Source organism: Mycena indigotica, assembly GCF_014461135.1.
Source record: "Mycena indigotica strain 171206Taipei chromosome Unknown Mind.scaff0004, whole genome shotgun sequence".
NCBI classification, from domain to species: Eukaryota; Fungi; Basidiomycota; class Agaricomycetes; order Agaricales; family Mycenaceae; genus Mycena; species Mycena indigotica.
In genome coordinates this window covers 3,101,331-3,126,704 of record NW_023503003.1, presented here as the reverse complement: position 1 = coordinate 3,126,704, position 25,374 = coordinate 3,101,331, and the positions used below count along the sequence as shown (strand labels likewise).

Here is a 25,374-nt window from a genome sequence, read left to right as displayed (position 1 = left end):
ATACTCCTCGAGTGCGGGATGATCGCGAGCATCTCCTTGTCGTGAATCTCGTAGTTGCGCTGGACATCATTTAAGCTTTTGGAATAGAACGCTACAGGGTGCCACTTCCCGTCCGGGGCGGATTGTTGTGAAAGAACCGCCCCGTCGCATAATCTGAGCTGTCTGCTTCAAGTCGGAAAGGCCGGGAGTCGTCCGGGATCGCTAAGACGGGCTCTGAGACGACCGCGTCTTTGATAGCTTGAAAGGCGGCGGCTTCGGCTCTCCCAGGCCCATTTCTGGTCTTTCTTGGTGAGCGAAGAGGGGTTGCGCTAGGGCCGAGAAATCCCGAATGAACCTGCGGTAGAAATTAGCAAACCCCAGGAACTGCTGGACGTCCTTCTTGTTCTCGGGCGGAGGCCATGCGGAGACTCCGGCAACCTTAACGGGATCCATTTCGACGTGGTTGTGAGAGATGATAACCCCCAGGTACTCGATTGACGATTTCTCGAAGTCGCACTTCTCCTTGCGAAGGTACAGCTTGTGCATTCGGAGTCGCCGAAGGACTTCGCGGACGATCTCGCGGTGCTTACGGAGGTCCGAATGCGCGATAAGGATATCGTCGAGGTAGATCATGACGTCTCCTGAGAGAATGAGATCCTGGAAAATGTCATTCATCATCGTTTGGAAAGTCGCGGGGAGTTCGTCAGGCCAAAATACATCACCAAAGGTTCGAACAACCCTCGGTTGGTCCGAAAGGCCGCCTTCCACTCGTCTCCTTCTTTAATCCGGACGTTATTAAAGCCCCAGCGAACGTCGAGTTTGGTGAAGTAACGGGCGCCCTTAAGCCTGTTGATAAGGTCATTAATCAACGGGAGGGGGTACCGGTTCTTAATCGTCATTGCGTTGAGGGCGCGGTAGTCCTGGACAAACCGAAGTCCTCCGTCCTTTTTCTTAACGAAGAAGACGGGGGAAGCCATCGGAGATTTCGAAGGGCGGATACGGCCTGTGGCAAGTCCCTCCTCGATGAACTCGTCAAGTTTGCGCTGTTCAAGGGGGGAGATCGGATACACCTTGCAATTAGCGGGCTTCGCGTCGGGAACGAGTTCGATAGCGTGGTCCCAAGCCCTCCGCTCTGATAACGTGTCGAAGGACTCCTTGTCAAAGACGTCTTGGAACTCCTTGGCCCAGTCCGGAATCTCCGAAGGCGGGGGGGCCGAAGTTACGGGCGAAGGCCTCTGCAAGGCGTTGGGACACGGTGCTCCCAGCGCGAATCTCCTCGATTGGGCGGAAGGAGGTGTAGAAGATGCGGTCGCCGTCTTCAAGATGCTCGTCGTCGTCAAGGTCTGGTGAGCGCTCGGAGGGTCCGAAGGAGCTCCGAGTTCGTCGTCGGCATCGTCTGGGCCAGCGATATCGATAGCGCAAACGGTGGGGAAGGCGCCCCCAAGCAAGCGCGATTTAAGGAGTCGGAGGCGGCGAACCTCAGCGCTCGGTCCGTTCCTCGTCGCGGCAGGTGGAGCAGCTCGGGGCAGCGGCTCATTTTCACCTCCTTTGTTTCCCAGTTGATCTCGGGGTTATGCCTTTTGAGCCAGGAGTACCCGAGTATCAAGTCCTGTTTCCCAAGGTGGGTTACAGCCAGCTGAACGCGTTGGAGTGTCCGTTGTATCGTAGGACCAGGTCCGCGATTTGGCGAATAGACCCAGCATCATTGGGGGTGCCGTCGACATTGTAGACCGGTATGGGTACTGAGAGATTTCGGACTGGCACGTTGTTTCGGTTGACGTATTCTGTGTCGATAAAGTCCGGGTGGCTCCGCAGTCGACCAGACCTGAGAGGGAGAGCTTGAGCGCGTTCGCAGTGGACTCAAGCTCAAGAGGAAGGTGGAGCGAGTTAACCCCGGGAGCGGCAGAGATGGTATAGCTGCCAGGTAGCTTCTTCTCCCAGGCAAGTCGGCGAATCCGAACGGGGGGCTTCGGAGGGGGCAGGGGGTGCGTCTTTCGTTTCAGGCTCGTTGTAAGGCAAGGGAGTTGATTCATCATACAAACAAGTGAAACGATTTATGGACGCGAACGAGGGCACACCAGTCACTCGTCGCGGGGACAAAATCCTCTGCCGGAGCCTCCGAATGCGCCTCTGCTAAGGCCGCGGTGTCGGACAACCGCGCAAGTAGCTCTCCCAGCATCTCATCGCCAAGTTGCTGGATCACCTCGTCGAGGATGTCCATATGGCGAACATCGGCGGGAGCGGACAGTCCCGAGCCAAGTGATTGGGGTCGCCGCATCTGAAGCAGGCTCGACGAGGGGCCCCGAGCCCTAGTACGATCCAACTCCATAGGGACGGGAGCCGGAGGTACCGGGACGGGGCGCGGGCCGCGGGTGGCGCAGGTGCGGCCACCGGGCGGATGGGGAACGGAGTTGCCGAACGAGTGATGGGGAAGGCGCCGCGGAGCTCCCGGCGGTCCGCGGGGTAGCCGTTCCCTTAATGAGCTTCGCTCGCACCAGGGCCTCATATTGTCGGAAAGCCCGAGTGCGCCAGCCCAGATAGTCACGGAGGTCTGGGGGTCGTTCAAGACGTGATGCCGTTGTTGATCAGGGGGTCAAGTCCGTGGCGGTACTTGGTTACCTTAACCAACGCGTCTTGAAGCCAGCGAGGTCCATCAAGTCCTCGAAGTCGTCGGTATATCCGTAGACATCCCGCGTTCCCATGTGATAACCCGCGCTTTCCAACTTAGCGAGCGAGGTCCTGTTCGTTCTCCTCGACGAACCGAAGGCGAAACTCGGAGAGGAACTGGCTCCACCGAGGGAAGGGGAAGGGGTTTTTGCTCCCATGACGCTCTGCCCATTGCTGAGCAGGTCCCTCCGCCATATAGGACATGGCGTAGCGGACGGCCTTTTCTTCGCTCGGCTCTCCGTTAACTACGAAGGCCTCCCGGGCAAGCCGAGCGTAGGTTTTGACCGCGTATAGGAAGGCGCGGCCGCGTTTGCGATCTCCGTTAAACGCAAACGGGGGGTTTGGTCGTAAGACCAGTTTTGAGGCGACAGTAATGTCACCAAATAACGCATCCGCGTCGGGGGCATTCGGAGATGCCGGGCGGTTCGGGAGCTGCCGGAGGTGGTGCTGGCAGCGGAAGCCTGGGAAGCAAGGTGGGTGAGGAGATTGGTGAGGTTGTCTAGTTTTGCCTCAAGTGCGTCCATGCGCGTCCGCGTCCGGAGCAGCTCCGGTAGACATAGCGGGCGTAAAGACGACAAGAGCAGAGGAGGAGGGGTCAAGTGGCAGGGGCGGTGACGAGGGGGGTACGGACTCGTACTCCGAGCCTGAGTCAGCACCAAACCTGGCAATCTTGACCGGTTAATCCCGTAGAGAGTTTCTTCTGCTGTAAGGGCAACCCTGGAGACTCCGACGAAAGCCTAGCAGGGGAGGATCCAAAGCGTGAATAAGAGCTACGGGAAATACACGGAGGGACCGACCTAGCAGGGGAGGATCCAAAGAGAAGAAACTCTAAGGGTCCGCCTGCTAGGGCGCCAACTATATACTGGTCGTCCGTAACTGCCGACGTAGAGCGCAGAAGGCCTGAGCGGCGTCGCAGGCTCTGTCCCCAGGGTGATCGTTGGGAGGGTCTTGACGGATCGGTGATTGTGCGGGCGAAGGAGGCCGTGGACGATGGTCGGGGGTGGGTCGGAGCGTCCGAGGGGGCGCCGGTCGGATGCGCCTCGGATGCGTTCGGAGGGTCCGAAGGAGGCCGAAGCGGGGGTTCCCCTGACAGGAGAAGCGTGCTGGCTGGGGAGGTAGTGGCTGGCCAAATTCGCCGCCAGAGCCTCCAGATTTCTTCTTGGAGATGGCGACTCCGCAATTGGCCCATCTTAAATGCTTCGATGTCGACCAAGCGCGAGTGTCGATAGACTGGGCACATCTCCAAACAGTAGAGTGGGAGCAGGCTTTTGGCACAGCGCCTATCTGGCCCCACCTGTCCAGCTGCCCAAGCCTCACCCATTTGCGCCTGATTGCTCGCAACAGCACACCCCCAGCGAATCCCATCCGCCTTCTGTCACTTCAAACTCTCATCATAGAGCGGCGCTCACACAACGAAGGGGACGACGGAACAATTGTTGAGATGTTGGAGGCACCCGCGCTGCAACGCTTGCAGTTGACACGGAATCTACTCCATCCAGCACTTGCCTCGGCAGCGGCAATGCTCACAAGCCTGAGCCAGGTACCCATCCACATTCGCATCCAGTGCTATACGGACGCAGAGAGGCAAGATGTCGAAGCTCTCATCTTGCTATTGGCGACTTCGCAAGGCGTGAATATTTCAAGTGTGGATACGCATTCACGGGATTGGGCTGAGCAATACTTTGTGTAGTCTTGAGCTGTAAAATAAAATATTAATCTTAGCAATTGGTATATTTAAGCGATTGTTGTACCATACGACCCTGGTGAAGAAGTCCACCCAGGTCAGCCTGGTCTACTCTAGCACTACGACCAGCACGAAATGCGTAAAGCAAGTCCGCGCCGGTCAGCCATGCAGAGGGGAGTGGGGGAAAGAAAAACAATAAACAACTAACTATTCAGACTTGGAGAGAGTAGAGTAAACAACCAATGATTTGAGATATGGGTACTACAAGAGTGGTATCTAGTCCATTTTCATCTTCTTTGACCTTCTTTTTTTTTTGTCTCGACCCGGGTAATTTAGATAACAGAGTACAGTTGGCGCCAAGTAAAGACGAATAGATTGGACAAACTGCCGTTGACAACAACCTGCAGTATAGTAACACAAGACAAGTAGGACTGCCGTCGACAACGACCTGCAGTATCAGAGAGGTTAAGGTATAGATCCAGTCCGTGCACTACCGTCGACAACGACCTGCAGTGGGTGGAAGGATGGTGGTGAGTCCGTGCACTGCCGTCGACAACGACCTGCAGTGGGTGCTGAGTGGGTGGAAGGATGGCAAGGTGGTGGGAGTTCGAGTCAGAAAGATCTGTGTCACACGGTGTCACAGGCAACGTGATCATGCTGTAATCGTACACATCATCCTCCGCAGGGAAAAAGCGGGAGTTGGACGATGAAGCTAACGAGTCGGTGTAGAGCGTTGAAGAAGAGTCGGATATGGAGGAAGCGGAGGAGGCTGTAAATGCGTCGTAGGCCTTGTCGCGTTCTTGTTTAGAGTGCTGCATCACATAAAGGTTTTAAGCCCTTCGTGGGCCTCCATGTGCTGCTGTCGACGACGACATGCAGCGCAAGCGTTGAGTCCACGTGCTGCCGTCGACAACGACCTGCAGCAGAGTTGAGTGGATTGGGAGTGAAGGTCGAGAGAAGGGGGGTACGCTCGACAGACTGGACGGCTCGTTTAGATAGGAAAGAGTGGTCTCGAGTAGTGGAGGGTTGCGCAATGAGGGGAGGTCATCTTTGCCGTCGCGAATGTCTTGCACAGTAGTGTTGACTAGAATATCCTAGAGAGAAGATTCGGGTTGAGCTACTTAGTAGGAAGCCAAATATGTAAGAACGCACTTTGTCTCGCTCATCGACAAAAACGAGCTTGAGCGCATAGTTCTGCTCGCTGACGAAACCTCAGGCGACACCCATGCAAGCTCCTCATCCTCAAAGTAGGCCCGGGTGCTTAGAAGAGAGAATTAGCCAGGAAACAAAACGAGCCGGAGAGTGAAACGGCGACAAACCTTTGTGTGAACACAAATAACTGAGGACCGAGAAATAGAATGATTCTCCGCCGGCTGACGCTGCTTATCGGCTTCATGGAGAACGGCACGAAATAGAAATGACCTCGCTGCATCCCGCCTGCCAAGTGTCCAACCACTGGGTGAGTTTTCCATTGCAGTTGCGGAGAACGATCTCGTAGTTGACATCACCCAACTCCATTCTCATGCCAGGTGGCAGCATGACGAACGCGCTCATCTTCGGGGAGCATCCAAGACCAGCTGCCATCGACAACGACCTGCAGCAGAGTTGAGGGAATTGGGTTGGGAGGCGAAGATCAGAAGAAGTTGGGGCAAGACGTGACACTTGTCATCACGCCGATCAACTCTCTTCACTTCTCGATTTTTCCTCGACACAAACGACCAACGATCCAACACATCTACCCTTGCGACCTTCTCACTCGCCCCCACTATCGTTGTCTCGAATTCACGCACACGCAACCACCAACCCAAACACTCTGACGTTGTCGTCCAGTGTTTCGACCCTGTTCCGCGACCCAACGAACAACGCAACTACCAGCCCAAACACTCTGACGTTGTCGTCCAGTGTTACGAATACAAGCAACGTTTTGAATACAAGCAAAGCTTCAAATACAAGCAACAACTGAGTCAACAATGACTTCCGCAGATCTTCGTTTGGCGAAATTTCGTCTAGTCCCACTTGCGTCACTTGAAAAGCATGAGATCCCTCCTGTACGTTCAAGCGTTTGGAATTTTCCTTTTCTATAAGACTAATTATCCCTTGTAGCCTACAAACGAGTTCAACGGTCTGGTCTATAACCGGCATGCGATTTATATGGCGTTCAACGCTGACCGAGAATTCATTACTCGGATCCCTACTGCTCAAGAGCGTCCCGCGTTCACATTCTCGAGTACTCCCCCTGATGGCAACGAAATTACTTGGGTTAACCCCGACTATCCACACACCATGCTATTACCGAGCCGTCGAATATTCCGTGGCCCTCTCCTCCATTGTCTAGATGTTTCTCGTCGAACGCTGCCTGTTATTAGTCGGAAAGTTCTAGTAAAACAGCGGGATAGCACCATACCGCCAACAACTGAGCTGCGATGGGAGCTCGAACCGAAACTTTGCAGTAGTTGGGCGCGGGCTGAAGGATTCTTTCGCGATGTCTTTCGCTGGGTGACGAGAAAAACAGAGCAGCGTTTCCCCTCCAAATTCAAAGGCCATTTACCCTTTATGCCTGTCGAGAAGCGATATAGCGACCAAGTTTGAGACTGAAATTCTCCTTGTTGAAACTGCCCTTCAAGCCCGCGATCACTTTGCGCCTCTGATCGCGACAATCGTATTGCGACTGCTATTTCTCCAGGCCATCGGAGAGCCTTGGCGTGCGGATATCGTCCAAGAGCTCAAAATACATCCACAATTGAGGGACGAGCTTGGCAACATATATGAAGACTGCGTCAGATTCTGTGTTGGTGGAATTCTCGACTACACGACGCCCGAGGCCATTGCAAAAGCGCGTCCAATGGAATGGATGCTAGAGCTCATCTTCAAGTACCGAATTCGTGTACCGCTGTTTATTTCCTTCTCACCGTCGACACTCCAATTGTTTCTACTGTCGGCTCCAATCAAATCGTTGCATTTGTACATTGACAAGACGGATCTTGAGCACGTTCAGAAGAGCTCGTTCATGGAATGGGTGTATGTTAACCCAAATATTCGTATTCATGGGGTCTTGCGCAATTGGGACTACAAGGGCCCAGTCATCACCCGCTCACATCCACCGGTTATTCCAGGGAGTGGACAAAAGCCTGATGAAACCTACATCGAGTTTTTCGCTCGTAGAGAGAAGGAGAACCAGCGGACTTTAGCGTCTCAGCAGAAAAACGCCAAAAACGTCAAGGCAATACAGAGCCGAATTGATCGCGAGAAGGCAGCATTAAAGGCTATAGACCCTCCCAAGAAGGGCCAGGTGTTTGTATGGGAAGACACGGATGATGATAAATTCTTTATTCGTAAACCTCTAACTCGTGGCGAAGCGAGTGATATTTGGTACGATTTCCATCCCAAGCAACGTCGATACGATGCATTCCGACAAGAGTGGGATCTATGTGAGCCTTTGGCTCCGACTGAAGTCTCCCCTCGCTATCTAGACGAGCTTGAAGATGACCTCAATGACCCCAACCATAGCGTCTTCTTCCCCCCCACTACTGCTCTGAAGCCAGATGAAAGACAAAGCCTCCCACCTCTTCCCGAGCTTCCTCAGCATATCCGTGATATCTTTGCAGAGCCAGCAAAAGCTTTCGAGAATATCACAGAGTATTACAGCAAGAATGGTGGACATGAAGAAGACATACCCGAGTACGATGATGCCATACGCAAGCAGGAAGAATTCCCTGGGGCCCCTGTCAACGATCACCAACCGCTTCTTCCCTGGTTTGGTCTGATAGAGTCATCCACAGCTATCGGAGATTTGCTTGACGTGAACAAGTCTCTCAAGGCTCTTGGAGATGACACCGCCAAACCTCCTAAAGACAATGCCAGGGCTCTCTTATATGCCCTTCTAAAGGCTGAGTCATTGCAAGATGTTCCCGAATCATTGTATGACCTTCGCAATCCTGACTCCGATGTCTGGCCCGGACGTGGAATCAATGTCAAGTATATACGACAAACTGATTGCCCGAGATATGAGCAAGACGTTTTTGTTCTCGAACCGTACGAGCAAGGGTCGAAGAGCATTCACAAAATTGTTGTTTTTGATGCTGTGATTGTCACCTTTGTCTTGCGAACTGGTTCAAATGACATGGAGGATATCATTGGTTGTTTGGTGGAGCTCGGAGTACAATTCCACCTTGCTGTTGAAGGATACGCTCCACGATACTGGTACCCTCCTCGCCCATTCGTGCAGAGTTTGGGTTCTCGCAAGGAAGACTATCGGCCTCATCCAGTTGAATTCGATCATTATGAACACCGACGCAACGACTTTCTACATTCTCCTCGGGGTATACTTGCTCTCTACCGAGGTGGGATCATTGCCCCGCATTGCGCGTCAGATATTAGAATATCCCGAATCGATGGTGATGTCTGATGGTGTTGATATCCAGTCTGCAGATGCACGAATCTGTCTTCCGGATAGTGATCATGCTCTGTACTACCATTGCCTAACACCGGAAGAAGAAGACCTGATTTGTGGAACATATTGGATTGAAATGGGTTTGTTTTCTATTTTGCTTGACAACTACAACATATTGACTTGTGTTTATAGAGCAACAAGATTGCATAACCGGAAAGCACCAAGCCAAGTTTGTGTCGTGGTGGCCCTTACCTGGTGCATTCTCAACGTGTGGTTTGAATATTGGATACTGGACACGGAATTGTGAATCATGGTATCAGCAACAGGTCCACAACGCAAAGCAAGGAAAGGCACTCTTGAGGAATTCTGGGGGATGGACACAGGACATTCGGTTTGTTAGAGCACCACTTCAGATCTATCGGAAGCAGAAAGAGTTTAGCTTAAAGTACTTGATATCTCAACAGTGGGTAGCATAATAGTAAAAGAATTATTGTACATACTAAGAAATACATTATCTCTGTCGTACCGCCGGACCCGTTAGTCATGTGATTCCGCACACTGTCATCACATGGTTGCTATCACAAGCACATGACCCAATGATTGCAAATAGCATAGCCACTATTTGCAATCACTTGGGCCAAAATGTCCTGATTTCCAGTTTTTCTGGACCTAAAACTCTTGTACAACACCCTTGTACATGACCTTCTGGATAAAAAGTGACAACCAGTCCCCAGCTATCTGCCTGTGGCATAAACAGAAGGGAAACAGGTAAAGCCAACCAGATAAAGAGCAAGTCACTTCATTCGTCCTCCTCCGCCCTCCCTCCCCCTATTCCCACTCCTCTCGTCCGTCCCATCCTCCTCTTTCTTTCTCCTTCCAACGCATGATGACCGAGTGGTTAAGGTGTAAGCCTTGAATAATCAATAGCTTATGGGCTATGCCCGCGTAGGTTCGAACCCTGCTCATGTCGCTTTTTGACCAAGCCAGTGATTTTATTAGGAATAACCTGGTTGGTTGTAGTTTATGTTGCTGCCCGTTCCAGCCATGTGGTCGTCTTCCAGACCTTGGGCCCAATCATCACACTGTGCTCGTCGTCATGTCAAAGCAATCGCATTCTACAAACTAAGACACGTATTCCCATTGACCTGGGGCGGGTTTCTCTGCTAATGGCTCCCATCTAAGTTGTTCGTTGTCAGAAACAAGTTAGAACACGAAATTGGGCACACGTACGCTTTCCAATCTACCATTTGTGCAGCAAGCTTTAATTCGTCCACGGCAATGAGCAGCGACTCCTCTATCATGCCCTCTCCTAATCCCTTCTCTACGGCAGCTATATCTGCATCAGCCGCCTTCACGATGTTGAGTTTGTTTTGGATGAGGGCTTCCGTCGCCTGGCGATACGCTGACGTCTCCGGAATCCGTGCAAGGTGAGTTAACGTGTTTTCATAGGTGTTGGTGAGGGCAGGAATGGGGTTCGGGTGGACCGCGAGGCCAGTGAGGCCGGTGGACGACCGGATGGCTTGGTAGAGTGGCCGACTGAAACGAAGCATAGCAGAAACGGGCTCGTGACTTCGAACATTTTTCGTTTCTTGCCTCTCGCGATGGCAGCAATACCACTTTTACCACCATTATTCGCTCGTCCATGGCGACTACGTGCATTTGCTGCCGTCCCTACACTTCTCGCCTCCGTTCGTGAATGGAGAATACCATCACTGCTTGAACTATTTCCGCCTATAACACTTGCAGTCCCGAAGAAAAAGGTTTCGCACTCGAGGAAGGCAATGCGGCAGGCAAACAAGGGGCTAAAGGACAAGCAGAGTGCGTCGCGCTATCTATTCTCTCTGATAGATCCTCTAAGCTACTGCTTCTAGACATTGTGAGCTGTCCTGGGTGTGGGGAACCAAAGCTCGCTCATCAACTTTGTCCCAACTGCTATTCGTTCCTCAAAAGGATGTGGAAATCCGCACCCATAGAGCAACCAGAGAAGATGTAGAGACGTTTGTATGATCCCGGAGTAACTGTACTCCGTTTATAAGACTTTCATGGACTTGTTTCCCTCATTTGTGTGAACCGTCATGTTGGCTTCCCCATTCACTCGGACTAGCATCTTCCTTCGTTCTGCAAGCACCATGGCTCCTCGCGGCCTCAGCGCAATCCTCCAGAAAAACCCAGACGATGTTGTCATTACTTTCGCTAAGCGCTCTGCTATGGGTCGCGCGAAGAAAGGCCAATTGAAGGACACGACCGTTGATGAACTTCTCCATGCGTTGTTCAAGGTTCTAAAACCCCTTCCTTCCTCTACGTGTCGTTTGCTCAACTACTTCAGACAACTCTAGAGAAAACTAAACTTGACCCTTCCAAGATTGACGACATTTGTGTTGGTCCGTCTTGTCGGCCTTCTCCAGTTTCCCTTTACTCGACACCTAGTATTTAGGAACCTGTCATCCACCCTCGCCTCTCTATGTGTCAAGGGCCGCAGCACTAGCTGCCGGTATTCCCAACCATGTTCCGATATCCACTGTGAACCGTTTATGCTCCTCTGGCCTCATGGCAATTCGCAGCATCGCTCATGCGATCCAAGCCGGAGAGACTTCCATTGGGCTTGCTGTTGGTGTCGACAGCATGTCTTTACAGTCAGTCTCTCTGCTCAAAAATAAATCACAATCCGAATGCCCTCCAGTCCGCGTCCAACACCTCAGATCTCTGATATTGTTGACCAGAATGTGGAGGCTCACGATTGCATCCAGGCAAGTATTGGATTAGTCACCCTATATACGTTTAACGGTCATTTCAGCCAATGGGCTGGACCTCCGAAATGGTTGCGGAAACGTACAAGGTTTCGCGAGAAACTCAGGATAAGTTCGCCCTCATCTCACATACTCGGGCTAGCGAGGTTAGCTGTGTTCGGTGATGGACGAATGTAATTTCTGACCGTATTCACCACAGGCTCAATCTAAGGGTGTCTTCGCCGACGAGATTCTTCCCCTCGAATTCAAAGGCCAGATTGTGTCTGTCGACGATACCATTCGGCCTGGCGTAACAGCAGAATCACTTGCTGGGTTGAAACCAGTATTCGCAGATTGGGGCCATGCCTCGACGACTGCTGGAAATGCTAGTGGTGTGGGAGACGGTGCAGCGATCTGCATTTTGACCACAAGGGCGCGTGCTGAACGAGAAGGGATGGAAATTATCGGTAAATGGGTGGCAAGTTCTGTCGTCAGTGTCGAGCCACGATATATGGGTATTGCCCCCATCTATGCCATTCCAAGAGTTCTGGAGCAAGTCGGATTGAAGAAGGAAGACATTGATGTTTACGAGGCTGGTGCACTTTCTTATTCTATTTGGCTCAACTGACAAGGAAAATAGATCAACGAGGCCTTCGCGTCGCAGTTTGCCTACTGCGTAGAGGAGCTTGGAATCCCAATAGAGAAGATTAACCCCAAGTAAGTCAACTCACAGTCAGACAAGACTCGGAATGATTCATAAAATGCATAGCGGAGGCGCAATTGCGGTCTCGCATCCGCTCGGAATGAGTAGGTCGTAGATCGAGGACGAGAATGGAAATTGACTCTTTGCTAGCTGGCGTTCGCCAAGTGGTGACCGGACTCGCCGAGTTGAAGCGTAAAAACGCGTCTCTGCTTTGCACTTCAATGTGTGTTGGGAGTGGAATGGGAGCAGCAGGTATATTTGTGAATGAAGCACGTAGTGGAAGCAAATTGTGATTATAATTTACGAATTGCTACGAAGGAAAACCTGAAAAGGTTGTGAGCAAACTTTGTTGACCCAGTTGACTGAGAGAAAAAGAATTCTCAGCAAGTCGTTTATGTCAATGGTCCACGCCTATTTTGGTTGGCGTGGCCCAATTAAACTAAGAGGTGCCAATGGTTGCAATACCGCAAGCTCGTCATTGGAGGATGGGATGGAAAACAACTCACTTGAAAGTCGGGAGGTTGGAGTGTCACAAATAGTGTAACGCGCATCCGTGACTAGTCAGTCCATCACTCTAGCTCTCTACCGGCACCGTAAAATTTCGCTTGTTGTTATCTTGCTCTAACACCCTCAAGACCCACCTACAAAATGGCCACTCAGATCTCCAAAAAGCGCAAATTCGTCGCCGATGGTGTTTTCCGCGCCGAGCTCAACGAATTCTTCACCCGCGAACTCGCTGAAGAGGGCTACTCTGGTTGCGACGTCCGTGTAACCCACGCTCGCACTGAGGTGAGGGACACCCTTTTCCTTGATTTTAGGCTCTCACATTCCTTTGTAGATCATCATCCGTGCTACCCACACCCAAGAAGTCCTTGGTGAAAAGGGCCGCCGCATTCGCGAGCTCACTGCCCTCGTTACCAAGCGCTTCAAGTTCCCTGAGAATTCTCTCGAACTCTATGCCGAGAAAGTTCAGTACCGTGGTCTCTCCGCTATCGCTCAATGCGAGAGTTTGCGATACAAGCTACTTGGCGGTCTTGCCGTCCGTCGGTGCGTACAATGGCTTTTGGTCCGGCATCCTACTCATGTCTCTCTCTAATAGTGCATGCTATGGTGTCCTTCGCTTCGTTATGGAGTCTGGCGCCAAGGGTTGCGAGGTCGTCGTTTCTGGCAAACTTCGTGCCGCCCGTGCCAAATCGATGAAGTTCACCGACGGCTTCATGATCCATTCCGGTCAGCCCGCTGTCGACTTTGTTGACTTTGCTGTCCGCCACGTCCTGCTGCGACAGGGTGTGCTGGGTATCAAAGTCAAAATGTGTGTTTTATCTTGTAGCATTGATAAGATTGCTAACTTCAATTCTAGCATGAAAGGAACCGACCCTGAAGGCCAAATGGGTCCTCGCAAACCCCTTCCTGACTCAGTCACCATTCTCGAGCCCCCCGTCGACAAGCAAGTCACTGAGCCCACCTCTGAGCAACGGGAGCCTGTCGCCGTTGCACCGCCAGTTGCTGAGGATGCTTATGCTGCTCCTGCTCAAGACTACCAGCCCCAGGAGTCGTTTGAGCAACCCGTATTCTGATAGCTTTACTCCATTCTGTATCCTTCCACCAAGAAAAACAAAGGTTTTTTGGATGATGATGACATGATACGGTCACGCGTTATTTACCTGGACCCTGAATCAACTCAAAGTTTATTTCAACGGCCATGTCCACAGGTATGCAGCCGGAGAGTCAGAAGTGCAGACATAACGCGCAACAGAACAACTGAAGCAGATTCTCCGTGATCTTCAAGAAATTGCTCCCAATAAAGTCCAGAGAGTTCTGGCAGCACGCGGCATTTCTGGCCTCGACGCGCTTTTGGAGGGAGACGAAATCACTTTTGCGTTATTTGACGAAAAGGATGAGATATTTCGCTGTCCTGACTGCGGCTGGGAGCTCGAAGAAGGCGGCTGTTGTGGACGTGAATATGAACCGGTAAGGCTACTAATGCTTAACTCCTATTCTTTGTGTCGACGCGTTTCAGGGGCCGTGGCAAGAATATCCCTACGAGGGCATCCATGAGCACCCAGATCGTTTGTTGTCTTCACGGGAATCGACGCCACTCCCCAATCCTGATTTCGAAACTGGCCATCTTGGACCCACTGTGCCTGCGATGTACCAAGAGCGGCGGGAAGAATACGACGAGCTTCGTAAACGCGGTGCCACGCGACTAATGTGCGAAACCTTCAATCTCGAGTTTTCAGAAGAGACTGGCATTGTTGCGTGGGCAGACGGAGACCTCTACACTGAATTTGCGGGGCCATCGATGCAGAAAGGCGACTTCTGGAAAATCATGCTTGGACGCTGCGTTGAGTTGGACGACGACGACCTCGATGGCTCTCAGTTTATCGAGACGCTGGTAGAAGAAACACTGGTGCAACCCGCGGCCATCGAAACTTGCTCTTTGTATTGGGAAACGGTGGAAGAGTCGCCTGGCATTTGGGTTACCCGTCCCAACGAATCGCTCACGGAAGCCCAGCAACAAGAGGCAGTGGTGGTTGCTGAATACTCGACAAGCGATGACGACGAGGAATTGGAAATTTCAGAGGTCGATCTGCCACTGCCAATTGAGGAAGAGCAACTTGAAGAGGCCCCAATCAAGATGGAAGAGGATGTAACACTTGGATCAGTGGATTCAAACGATCCCGAAGTCGAATCAGACTGCTACTCCTCCATGTCTGACACCGAGGAAGAAGATGATGACGATTCGGACTTTGATGCCATATCAAGTGAGGAGGATGATGAAGACTTGGAACGAGAAGGCTCATATATTGCCCAAGAGTTACAATAGGAAAATGTCCGATAGGTCTAGTCGCTACATTGTTGTGTATTAATGTGATATAGAGTATTCTTTTTCAACGTAGCGTTCATTTGGACGCCTTCACGTGGAGCTTGGCAAGAGAGATGACAACGGGGACACCGTAGAATGCGTACGCAACCCACACCACTGTCACTTATTAGATCATTTAGCCAAATAGCAGTAGAAGAACGAACTCGTAAAAGCATTGCCCATGTTGGCAATGACTTGCGGTCCGTTGGCTCCTTGGAGAGCGATGCTCTGGTTGAAGTCGCTGGCTGCCTTGGCGAACCATAGGCGCAGAAAGAGGAAGGACGTGATGCCTAAGCGATGTTCAGCACCAACCAAACCAAATCAAAAGATAGCGAACCCAGAATGAAGCCAATAACACCGACCAACGTAGAACCACGTTGGAAGCCGGGCTTGTCCAGAGCAGCAGACATTTTCTCCCCGAACTTTTGACGGAAGGAGGTAAGGGTGAATGTGATGAAGAAGATGACGGAAAACACGATTGCGATGCCCACAAAAATGGGGGTCGCCTCGTTCGGGGCAGCCAAAAGCAATCGAGGAGCAGCGGAGGGCAATACAGAAAGGTCATAAACCGGGTTGAATGAAGGTGCCGAGCAAGTTATAGGTGCGTCATTCTTTGGTCGCGAGCAAGAGCCTGTTGGAGGTGAATCAAGTGTTGAAAAAAAAGACGATAGACATACCCAGTGTGCCAAGGTACACTGTTGGCCCATCTATCGATTGGGATGTGTTTTTAACCAACACTGTCGACGGCGTAACCGTTAACAGCGCGACTTTGTCTTGCAAAACCAAAACTGGAGCAAGGAAGACCAGCAGCGAGAGGACGATTGCAGTTAGGGTGACGACTGGGGCAAGGTAAAGTGTGGTGGCTTTAGAGATTCCGGTGATCATGGCGTGAAGAAAAGAATGGCCGTCTAGCGGAGTGCAAAGAGTGGTGGTCGTGAAAAGACAGTGGGGGTCGTGAAATGAGTAGAGGGATTGGATGATCAAACGCCTCTTTTATAAGGAGAGAAGACAATGAATGCCGTGAAGAAGCATTGTATTGAAGGCGTGGTCTTGGCCAAAAACAAGGATGCCTATTGTGAGCTCCATTTCTTGAGCTGTCAAAGTACAATGGACTTGTTGGGAGGGACGAATCTTGGGGCGGCTTTCGTTGACAACCGCCAAATCTCGTCGGGGAGCGCGAGAAATGTAATTTTGACTGATTGGGCGTCGTAAAAACTGGGTACTAATAGTCGCAGGGTGGCAGTATGTAGTTGGAGGTATCCGCCAGCGTGTCACAATCGGGTCACACAGACTCATTCCGAACGGCATGGGCGAAAAAATGCCAACCGTTATCGAACTACCTGAAGAGCTCAAGACTCTTACAGACCTCATACAGAACGAGCCGACATGCTTTTCTACTGCTGGCAGCACCGCTGTCGGAGCTGCTGCCTTGCGAGCTACGAAATTTGTCTTTGACCTCTGTGTGCATGTTTCCTACTCTTCTTTTGCTTGTCTTATGCCGATAATCCAGCCCTATCGTCTGAAGCTGAATCCAGACCACTCGTTGCTGAATTTCTAGCATCTCTTGCGCCGTCAGAAGCGCCTGAAACGCGGTCACAAGCCTCCAAAAAGCGAAAACGCGACCAGAGTCCATCACCCCCACCGCCCGCTTCATTCGAGGCAACACCGATATCTGCATTATATACAGACGGAATGGATGACGAGCAGGTGTGGGCGCAACTCGATCTGCGATTGAAGAATGTGTGTGACATGCTTGACTTTGCGTTGGAAGCCGATTCGCCCGACTCTGAAGACGAGCAAGCGAATGAGGATGTTGACGAAGGCATGCTTGAGGAGATGGCAGCTTTCGAAAATGGCGACTTCGACGTGGAAGACTCTGAAGAGGATTCCGACTTGGAGTCAGAAGAACAAAGTTCAGAAGGAGAGGCTGACTTGGGAGAAGGCATTGCCTCTCTTAGAGACCCTTCTTCTGACGAAGAGCTTGAACAGTCACGTCCCAAACGCCGCAAAAAAGCATCATCAGAGCTCGATGATGACTTTTTCGATCTTGCAACATTCAACGCAGAAACTGAGGAGGCAGAGGCTAGGACAGTGTCGAAAGGCGGCCTCGGCGTCGAAGACTCCGATGACGATGAACTTATTGATCTTTTTGCACCCGTGGATCAAGAGAATTTCGACGAGGAGGACGAGGAAAACGCTGGTTGTAAGTTTCAATACCAGAGTTCATGTTGATACCAACTTGGATCCCTCTAGCTCTCTTCTACAAGGACTTCTTCGAGCCGCCTCGAACCACACAGAAACCGCCAGCATCTCCAAAAAAGGCTGGTTCTGTACGTTTTCACGATGAAGTTCGCGTCAAAACCATCAAACCTCAAGGCAAAAACTTGCCTCTAAATTCTCTCGAGCTTGAAGGAGAAGAAGGGGATGACGACGAAGAGGACGACGACGATCTCGGTGAAGAGAGCGGTCAAGAGGGAGAGGACCAGGAGAGTGATAGCGAGAGTGAAAGTGAAGAGAGATTGGAGAGTGATGAGGATTCTGAAGAAGAGAGTGTCGAACGGCTCAAAAACGACCTTTTCGCGGAAGAAAATGATGAGCCACCGCCCTCAGATCTCTCAACTCATGAACGACGTCTGGCTGAACTTCGTGAACAGATCTCAAGTTTTGAGGCTGAAAACGTCGGCCCTAAAGACTGGGTTGTCATGGGCGAAGCAGGTGCTCGGTCCCGACCACAGAACTCGCTTCTCGAGGAAGATCTCGAATATGAGCGCGTTATGAAAGCTGTTCCCGTCGTCACGGAAGAAAAGGTTCAGGCATTAGAGGACAAAATCAAAGCACGAATCTTAGAGGGCCGTTTCGACGATGTTGTGCGCATTCGGCCAATGGACGACAAACCATTTTTACCGTCTCGCTTCTTCGAGTTGCAAGATACCAAATCCACTCAATCACTGGCTCAGATTTACGAGGCGGACTATGTCGCTGCTCAAACCGGCACTTCTGTTGACGACCGCGATGGAAAACTCAAGAAAGAACACGCAGAGATCGAAAACCTCTGGGAGAGCATATCCGCAAAGCTAGATGCCCTTTGCAACGCCCATTTCGTTCCGAAGCAGGTACGTATATCTCTCTATGTCGTATTCTTGTCTTACGCCCATTCCATAGCCCAAGGCAACGATAACATCCATTGCCAATGTGTCTACAGCGACGATGGAGTCGGCTCTTCCAACAACCAAGTCTGTGACCTCGATGCTGGCTCCAGAAGAAGTATTCGCGACTTCATCATCGGACCTTCGTGCACGGGACGAGCTCACTCCCCAGGAAAAGAAGGCGCTGCATAACAAGCAGAAGAAGTTGAGAAAGAAGAGTCGCGACAAGTTGGAACAGAGTGTTGACAAATACGCCAAGAAGGTTAAGGGCGTCAAAAAACAAAAACAGGCGGCATTGGCGAGCGTTGTGAAGAGTGGCAAAGGAGTGACTGTCGTCGGCAAGCCTCAGAAGGGTTCGGGAAAGAATGTGAAGAAGGGAAAGTCGTGACCGGAGCCATATTTAGGGACTTTTGATGTAACACCCTCCGTTTCCATCTTTGAAACCGAGCCACCATGTCGTTCTTCAGACGCAAGGACAACAACCAGTCGATGATCCCGCCAACTCAGGATGGCAACAGCACCTCCCCTAGGCCAGCTCGTGGCAGCGCTAATACCTATGTGCGCAGTCGGGACGGTGATTCGTTTGGCACCGACTCCTACTCGTCAGACAAAACCAAAGTCGACTACAACGACAGAAAGACCAACTATGGTGACAATGACAGGAAGGCGGATTATGGCGACAGTGGGGCAAACTATCGGGACAAGTACAACCGAAACAACGGTGTTGGCGACGTCTACTCCCGAGGCGGTGCTACTCTCGACGAAGATCGGGCTGCTTTGTTTTCTGGCTACAACGCAGAGAAGCGTACTGGCGCTGGCTCTGGCCGATTCTTCGATGGACCCAAATTGGATCGCGAGCCAGCGCCTGGAGAGGAGAATGAGGAGGATGTTGAAGGCATCAAGAAACAGACGAGATACGTAAAGCAGGAGAGCGCCAATTCCACTAGAAATGCGCTTCGTCTTGCCCGAGAAGCAGAGGAGACGGCTCGCAATACTCTTAACCGTCTCGGCAGTCAGTCGGGTGAGTTGTCTCTAGATTGACTAAGCTCTGTCTCATCTCTCTTTCTCAGAACGTCTCGCAAACACTGAGCGTCACCTGGACATCTCCAAGGGCCATTCCCAAAAGGCCGATGACAGGACTGACGAGCTGAACCAACTTAATCGGTCTATTTTCCGGCCTGTCATTGTGTTCAACAAGGATGGCAAGCGTGCTGCGCAAGAAGCCAAGGTGAATGCTCGCTATGAAGAAGAGCGGGCGTCACGAGAACAGGCGGCTATGGAGACTCGAGAATCGCACAACAGAATTGGTCGTGCTCAGACTTATGGACGTGATGACGAAGAAGGACGAGATGAGTTGATGGGTGGTGGTGGTGGTCGGAGCCGCTTCAGAACTGATGCTCAGAACAATGCCCGCAAGGAGCAACGCAAGCGCTATCAATTCGAGGCGACTGCCTCGGATGATGAGATCGAGGATGAAATTGACGACAACTTGGACGAAATTGGTGATGCAGCAAAGAGGCTCAAGGCTCTTGGCCTTGCAATGGGACAGGAATTGGACACCCAGATCCAACGTATCGACCGTATCGACCAGAAGACCGTCAATCTCGACAACAGAATCAACCGCAACACCGAGCGCGTTCGTTCAATTTCTGTCCTCCAACGGTCTACTGAAATGCATTTCCACAGCTCAAGAAAGTCAAGTAAACGCCGAATTAGCTGTACAGTCTTTGTTACAATCTCAAATGGAATCTATTTATTTACACGTGGTCAAAACTGTCTTGTCTCTGACCGCCAATGTGTACGGGTTGCTAGCACAGATGGACTCTGGGAGAACGGTCTCTGCCGGGACGTCCTTGAACGAGAGATGGTAAAATATTCTCCTCTTTGACACCGGCCCATTTCACGGTTGAACAGGGAAAGTCTTGTGGAAGCCCAAACAAGTTGGTGTGGCGTCAACCTTGTTTGGCAATGATCCTCAACTATTCATAGCCCTCTTCAAACAATCAACCGATGAAAATGCTTCCCTACTCAAACGAATCACTGAACTGGAGCGCGAATTAAGCGTATGGAAACACGCACTTACGAAAGCCGATGAAGAACAGGCAACGCTCAAAGGAACGATCACAAAACTTGAACAAGTAGTCGGCTCAATCCATGTAAGTCTAAGCACTGGCCACACCTATTATCTTCGAACTCAAGACAGAGCGACAATTTCCTTCTGCTCTGTCTCATCGATGGCGACGGCAATATATTCTCCGAAGAATTGCTAACTCAAGGTCACAACGGCGGACGGCAAGCGGCGATGCGTCTCAAACAGGGAATCACGGACTACGCCCGGGGCGTGGACCCACAGTTTTCTCGTGCGACAGTCTGGCTGACTGTGTTCTGCAACCTCACGGGGTTGACTGAAACGCTGACTAGCCAGAACCAGCTCTGCACCCGCGAACAATTTGCCGCATTCGTGTCAGGATTCAACCAATCGGCCCCTTTGTTTTCGATGGTGGACGTGGGGCAGGGGAAGGAGGCTGCTGATACAAAAATTAAAGAGTACCTCCGAATTTTCTCGCCTTTTGCACAGGCCCCATTGGTTTTCTTTGGAGGTACTTGTCATAGCGTTGATTCAGCCATAAAATGACTCTCTGCTCATTAGGCTCGCATGATAATGGCTACACAGCTGCAGTAGCGTCACTCGAAAACGAAGGCTTGTTGCACAAGCTTGTTGTGCTTCGCGGCTACAAAGATGATATTGCCCGAGAACTCAAGAAATTCCAACTGCAAGAACTGAATATTGACGGCGTGTTCATGGAACACAAGATCCCAACTTATATTTTTCCCCGTAAACCTCTGACAGTCGTCCCGCCGACGGCCAGTCTTCCCGAATATACGAGTCCATACCCAAGGCCGGCCAGCCCGCGGAAGGGTCCACCAATGACACCCACTGCTACAGAAAGTAAAACACCTCGTTACCTGATACCTGGTATTGTCCGTGTTTTTCCGAAGGCATTGGATACTTTTCACTTATTACGTTGTCATTCTAGCCTCTCCATAAACGTGAATATTGGTCTTATTTTCTATCCCACAACTAACTGGGGGTATCTTAGAAAGCCCAACGCCGTGCACCTTTTATTACCTTGCCCAATGTCGACAAGGGACGCGCTGCACGTTTGGCCACGACTACATATTAACTCCCGATAACTTGGCTGAATTGCGCGACTACGCGAAGAAAGCACCATGTCCAGTCCTAAATCGAAGTAAGTCACATCGAGCTATGCAAAGTGTACTAGCCTCCTCATAACATCCAAAAGATCAAATGTGTCAAGCAGGAGACACTTGCCTCTTTGGGCATGTATGCCCTCGAGGCGAAAGCTGCAACTATCATCAAAGAGTGCGTTTTACAGCCACACTTTCTTGGGATTTTTTAAAAATAAAAACCAGAGTACTTGCAAATTCGTGGGAGGTACTACGCGCCTTCTTTTCCTGCCTGCGACACCTGCTGACGAGTAGTACAGTCTCAATGCACACCACCTCCGATATGCCGGCAGACGAGGCTCGGTTTAATAGGTCTCCTACTTTCTCGTGAAAGGTTTCAAGTGACAGGAATAAATTCCGGAAATAAATGAAAATCGTGTCAGTCGTAGATTTTAATTTTGAGTTTGATGGTATCAGAACGGGGTTGCTTTTGTTCGTCGACTACTCGCCCCGTCCATATTCCCTTCCCCAGGCGCATTTCAGGACGTTTCGCGTCAGTTGACGCGTAAAAAACAAACACCAATGGTCTCAGCATACGAAAAGCAACGGCTGGCCAACATTGAGCGCAACAAAGCATTGCTAATCAGTCTAGGTACAACCCTGCTTACCAGTCGCCCTCTGCTTACTCTCCTAGGTCTCGACAAACCCATATTCGAACCTACCGAAGTAAAACGCGTCGAAAATGTGAAAACGACGAAAAAGAGGAAAGCGGTCGAGCAACTTGAGCCCGACTCGGACGCAAAACCGAAAGTGGCACGTACGGAGGAGGCCTCAGTCAGTGCTGGGCCTCTCCGTCGAAGCGCTCGTAACTCTGGGAAAACCATCGACTATAAGTCTGAAAAGCTGGTCAGCTCGCCAGTTTCTCTCTCGGCGTCGCGAATATCAGACAACTGTGGGCCTCAGGGTCGCGAAGAAGGTGCTAAGCGACTCCATGACCCGTAAGAGACTTTTTTAAAAACCTTTTTCTTAGCCTGGGGCTTATGTTGTGTTCAGAAAAACCTATGGATCTATTCCTGGCGTTGCTGTTGGGACATGGTGGGATATGAGGTCTGCCTGTAGTGCAGACGCGATCCACGCGTGCGTGAAACTCTCTCTCTCTTTTGTCAGCCCATGCTTACAGCCAATAGGCCCTACGTTGCAGGTATCGCTCCAGGGAAGCAAGGTATGCAGTCTGTTAGTTTGGTTTTCGTTTTGACCCAGCAATATTCCCTCAGGCGCGTACAGCGTCGCTCTGAGCGGAGGATACGCTGATGATGTCGACTATGGGTACGCGTTGTACGTGCCAATTATCCACCTATTTTTGCTTTGCTTAGGTCAGCAGCACCTACACCGGCTCTGGAGGGAGGGATCTCAAAGGTACCCAGTCCAATCCTAAAAACTTGAGAACGGCACCCCAGTCATCAGACCAGTCGTTTGACAATACTGTAAGCTTCCATTTCCAGGTCTAGCGCGTCGTGCTAACCAAGACATCAGTTCAATCGAGCGCTAAAAGTTCTCTTTCCCTTTCTGCCCTTGACCGTCGATTCCTGAGATTGTGTTCAGGTGTCTTGTGAAACCAAAAAGCCAGTACGCGTTATTCGCGGCTTCAAGCTAAAATCTCCATATGCACCATATGAAGGGTCGGTTCGTTCCTCTTTGTTGCAGCGTATGGCTCAACGCTTTGGCAGGTATCGTTATGATGGTTTGTATTGCGTCGAAAAGGTTGCTTTCTTTCGCTTGAACTCTACTTCCCCATTGACACCGGACAAAGGCCTGGCTTGAGAAAGGCATGGAAGGATTCATGGTTTGCAAATTTGCTTTCAAAGTGCGTCTTCCAATGTCTTGTGGCCGGAGAACTAACTTGGAGTTCATGATCAGCGACTTGCTCATCAGCCTCCCCTTCCCCGCCGCGCCAAAGACGACGACGGTCCAAACCCGCAAACGGAAGAATCAGAGGCTGTAGACGAGGATGAATAGTGCAGATGTACAACACAAAAGAACGAATAAGATAAGATTACGACGAGCAAAAGAGTAGAGGGTATGGCAACATGTTGTACACTGGGTTGAGTTGAGCTTCTCCAGTCCTGTCAATATCGTACAGTCCGCCTATAACGCATCCTCCGGGTCCCAACGACTGATTCTTTCGAGAGGCTTGTAAAAGTAATTCTTGAATTTTTTGGTTTCTGCTCGCTTCGCAGGCCTGATGCTAACGAAAAGTTGGGCACGGTCCTGATCTGGGTCGCGTTCGGATTGGTAAAACCACTGTTCTTCGGAGACTCTTTCAGAATCATCATCCTTGGACGACATGAGCGACAGATGACATGAAAGAAAACGTCACGCACTGATGTCTCACGTTCCACCTTCCCAAAGACTCCGCTGCCTCCAGCGGCTACAGTGCCTGATTCGAGAATACGCTCCATGAGTTCCAGACATTCCTCTTCCGTGCCCCGACTTTTTACAGAGGGATAACTCTGCATGATACTTTTGAACAGCGCTGATGTTGGCAATGAAGATGCACGTGAAGTTGCTAAACACTCGATAAGCATTCCACATAGTTCAGGATCAATTTCAGGCTGAGGCCTAAGGTGACGTTCAGTAACACTTTAGTTCCCAGCAGCATTTGGACACTGACGATGCACGAGATTTCTTGCTTTTGTTTCTCTGTTCTGACCGCGAGGATTTTGGTTTCGAATCTCGTGACTCTCTTCGTCTTGATTTTGTGTCTCTTGAGCGAGTATTGGACGACCCGCCTGCCCGCGATGCGATTGTAGAATCGACAGTGCGTGCCTTTTTGGCCTTGCGCGTATCAACTTTGGATGCCGATTGAGCAACCCGTTTCTTTCCCTTGTCTGCAGTTTCATTCTTCGCCTTGCCATCCCTTGAAGGTTCAGACTCGGTCGACTCATCGCGCGATTCTTCGTGAGATGTTACAGAGACCTTAATCAGCATCGGGATATCCAAGTCTGAAAGCACATGATCGTCGACTTTTGCTGACTGGACTAACGACTCGGGTTCTTTCGCTGGAATGGAGGGAGAAGTTTCGGCCACAATGACATCAACTGGGCTTTCTTGACTCTCAGCCGATGTGGCAGCCTGTTAAAATCTTGAGCGAGAGTTTGAGGATAAGGAAGGAGACTTACAAGTAGCCCGAGCCCAATATCCGTATCTTCAGTTGGTTGTTGGACCATCTCATCATCAGTTAACAAATCCATGTCGTGGTCACCCGCTATAGAGGACGGTGGCAGCGACAGTGGCGAGAGTGGCCCTGGAACAGAGAGCGGAGAGACAGATCCGACCATGGGAGAAACGGATAGGGAAATGGGCGACAGGATAGGTGAACTGTGAGAAAGGATGGGCGACGAGGAAGGTGGGAGTTGTGGTTCAGATGAAGCTTCGCGCTGAGAGGCTACTGTCGGGGCAGGCTCTGAGATATTTCGCTGTACTGGGACAGCAGAAGGGGCAGGAGATGGTGTTGGAGATGTCGTTCGAGCAGCAAGCCGTAAAACTGCATGACGGGGTAATGGGTCACTTTTCCACCGACCACGTTCGGCTGATATGTTAAAACGAATGTGCGAGTTGTAGAAGTAGGAGTGCTGTGGCTCATCATCGCTGTCGGTGAGAAACTCGTCCTCGTCCTGCATTACTTCTGGCTCAGAAGAAGCGTAATATTCGGTCGAATGGTGTTCTTCATCGTCACTTGGGGCTGCAAAGAGAGATCGGAAAGAAGGCAATGAGATTTTGGAATCGACTGGGGGATCCCATGAAAGCCTATAGTCGTCCTTGGATACGGGTGAACTGGGACTCTGAATGCGAGGGAGGGCGTAGTGAGGGAGAGATGGTGTCGACAATGTATGCTCCGACACTGGGGACGAAGACATGGCTGACTGTCGCCAGTCGTGGTCGTGCATGGACGGAGGGAAAGGGTAGAAGTAAAGGGTAAATGGTGGTCGAGACCAAAGTGTTTGTTTGTTTACTCCCAGAATCA

At 51.0% G+C, this 25,374-nt stretch overlaps 8 protein-coding genes across 8 annotated transcripts; 5 read left to right on the top strand and 3 right to left on the bottom strand.

The window, feature by feature from the left end:
• Window positions 1-9,741: 9,741 nt before the first annotated feature.
• On the bottom strand, window positions 9,742-10,276 carry MIND_00488600 (NADH dehydrogenase 1 alpha subcomplex subunit 5; the record flags this gene model as incomplete). Its single annotated transcript, XM_037361685.1, has 3 exons — window positions 9,951-10,276; window positions 9,844-9,897; window positions 9,742-9,802 (listed from the first exon to the last, which is right to left on the bottom strand). Exons 1-3 carry the CDS (start codon window positions 10,268-10,270, stop codon window positions 9,742-9,744), a joined length of 435 nt encoding a protein of 144 aa, XP_037221977.1. The 5' UTR covers window positions 10,271-10,276.
• Window positions 10,277-10,321: 45 nt separating this feature from the next.
• MIND_00488500 (putative 54S ribosomal protein L32, mitochondrial) lies at window positions 10,322-10,713 on the top strand (the record flags this gene model as incomplete). Its single annotated transcript, XM_037361684.1, has 2 exons — window positions 10,322-10,538; window positions 10,592-10,713. 2 exons carry the CDS (start codon window positions 10,322-10,324, stop codon window positions 10,711-10,713), a joined length of 339 nt encoding a protein of 112 aa, XP_037221976.1.
• An 82-nt stretch (window positions 10,714-10,795) lies between these two features.
• Window positions 10,796-13,726, top strand: MIND_00488400 (40S ribosomal protein S3-1; the record flags this gene model as incomplete). Its single annotated transcript, XM_037361683.1, has 12 exons — window positions 10,796-10,996; window positions 11,047-11,101; window positions 11,155-11,471; window positions 11,515-11,613; window positions 11,667-12,029; window positions 12,087-12,163; window positions 12,216-12,253; window positions 12,300-12,372; window positions 12,785-12,938; window positions 12,988-13,196; window positions 13,249-13,461; window positions 13,510-13,726. 12 exons carry the CDS (start codon window positions 10,796-10,798, stop codon window positions 13,724-13,726), a joined length of 2,016 nt encoding a protein of 671 aa, XP_037221975.1.
• A 125-nt stretch (window positions 13,727-13,851) lies between these two features.
• On the top strand, window positions 13,852-14,976 carry MIND_00488300 (uncharacterized protein; the record flags this gene model as incomplete). Its single annotated transcript, XM_037361682.1, has 3 exons — window positions 13,852-13,861; window positions 13,906-14,120; window positions 14,170-14,976. 3 exons carry the CDS (start codon window positions 13,852-13,854, stop codon window positions 14,974-14,976), a joined length of 1,032 nt encoding a protein of 343 aa, XP_037221974.1.
• A 76-nt stretch (window positions 14,977-15,052) lies between these two features.
• MIND_00488200 (uncharacterized protein) lies at window positions 15,053-15,900 on the bottom strand (the record flags this gene model as incomplete). The annotated part of the gene is made up of 4 exons (XM_037361681.1): window positions 15,053-15,132; window positions 15,180-15,305; window positions 15,353-15,646; window positions 15,693-15,900. The coding sequence occupies 4 exons, from the start codon at window positions 15,898-15,900 to the stop codon at window positions 15,053-15,055; spliced, it is 708 nt and encodes a 235-aa protein (XP_037221973.1).
• A 415-nt stretch (window positions 15,901-16,315) lies between these two features.
• Window positions 16,316-18,549, top strand: MIND_00488100 (U3 small nucleolar ribonucleoprotein MPP10; the record flags this gene model as incomplete). Its single annotated transcript, XM_037361680.1, has 4 exons — window positions 16,316-16,475; window positions 16,526-17,218; window positions 17,269-18,128; window positions 18,178-18,549. Exons 1-4 carry the CDS (start codon window positions 16,322-16,324, stop codon window positions 18,547-18,549), a joined length of 2,079 nt encoding a protein of 692 aa, XP_037221972.1. The 5' UTR covers window positions 16,316-16,321.
• A 65-nt stretch (window positions 18,550-18,614) lies between these two features.
• MIND_00488000 (Protein transport protein) lies at window positions 18,615-23,366 on the top strand (the record flags this gene model as incomplete). Its single annotated transcript, XM_037361679.1, has 21 exons — window positions 18,615-19,182; window positions 19,232-19,797; window positions 19,848-19,861; window positions 20,076-20,101; window positions 20,151-20,317; window positions 20,365-20,761; window positions 20,812-21,143; window positions 21,200-21,212; window positions 21,263-21,412; window positions 21,467-21,546; window positions 21,828-22,002; window positions 22,045-22,348; window positions 22,404-22,487; window positions 22,538-22,572; window positions 22,625-22,676; window positions 22,729-22,834; window positions 22,884-22,901; window positions 22,953-23,029; window positions 23,078-23,111; window positions 23,161-23,214; window positions 23,268-23,366. 21 exons carry the CDS (start codon window positions 18,615-18,617, stop codon window positions 23,364-23,366), a joined length of 3,351 nt encoding a protein of 1,116 aa, XP_037221971.1.
• Window positions 23,367-23,495: 129 nt separating this feature from the next.
• Window positions 23,496-25,297, bottom strand: MIND_00487900 (uncharacterized protein; the record flags this gene model as incomplete). The annotated part of the gene is made up of 4 exons (XM_037361678.1): window positions 23,496-23,684; window positions 23,732-23,969; window positions 24,022-24,482; window positions 24,530-25,297. 4 exons carry the CDS (start codon window positions 25,295-25,297, stop codon window positions 23,496-23,498), a joined length of 1,656 nt encoding a protein of 551 aa, XP_037221970.1.
• Between the last annotated feature and the right edge of the window lie 77 nt (window positions 25,298-25,374).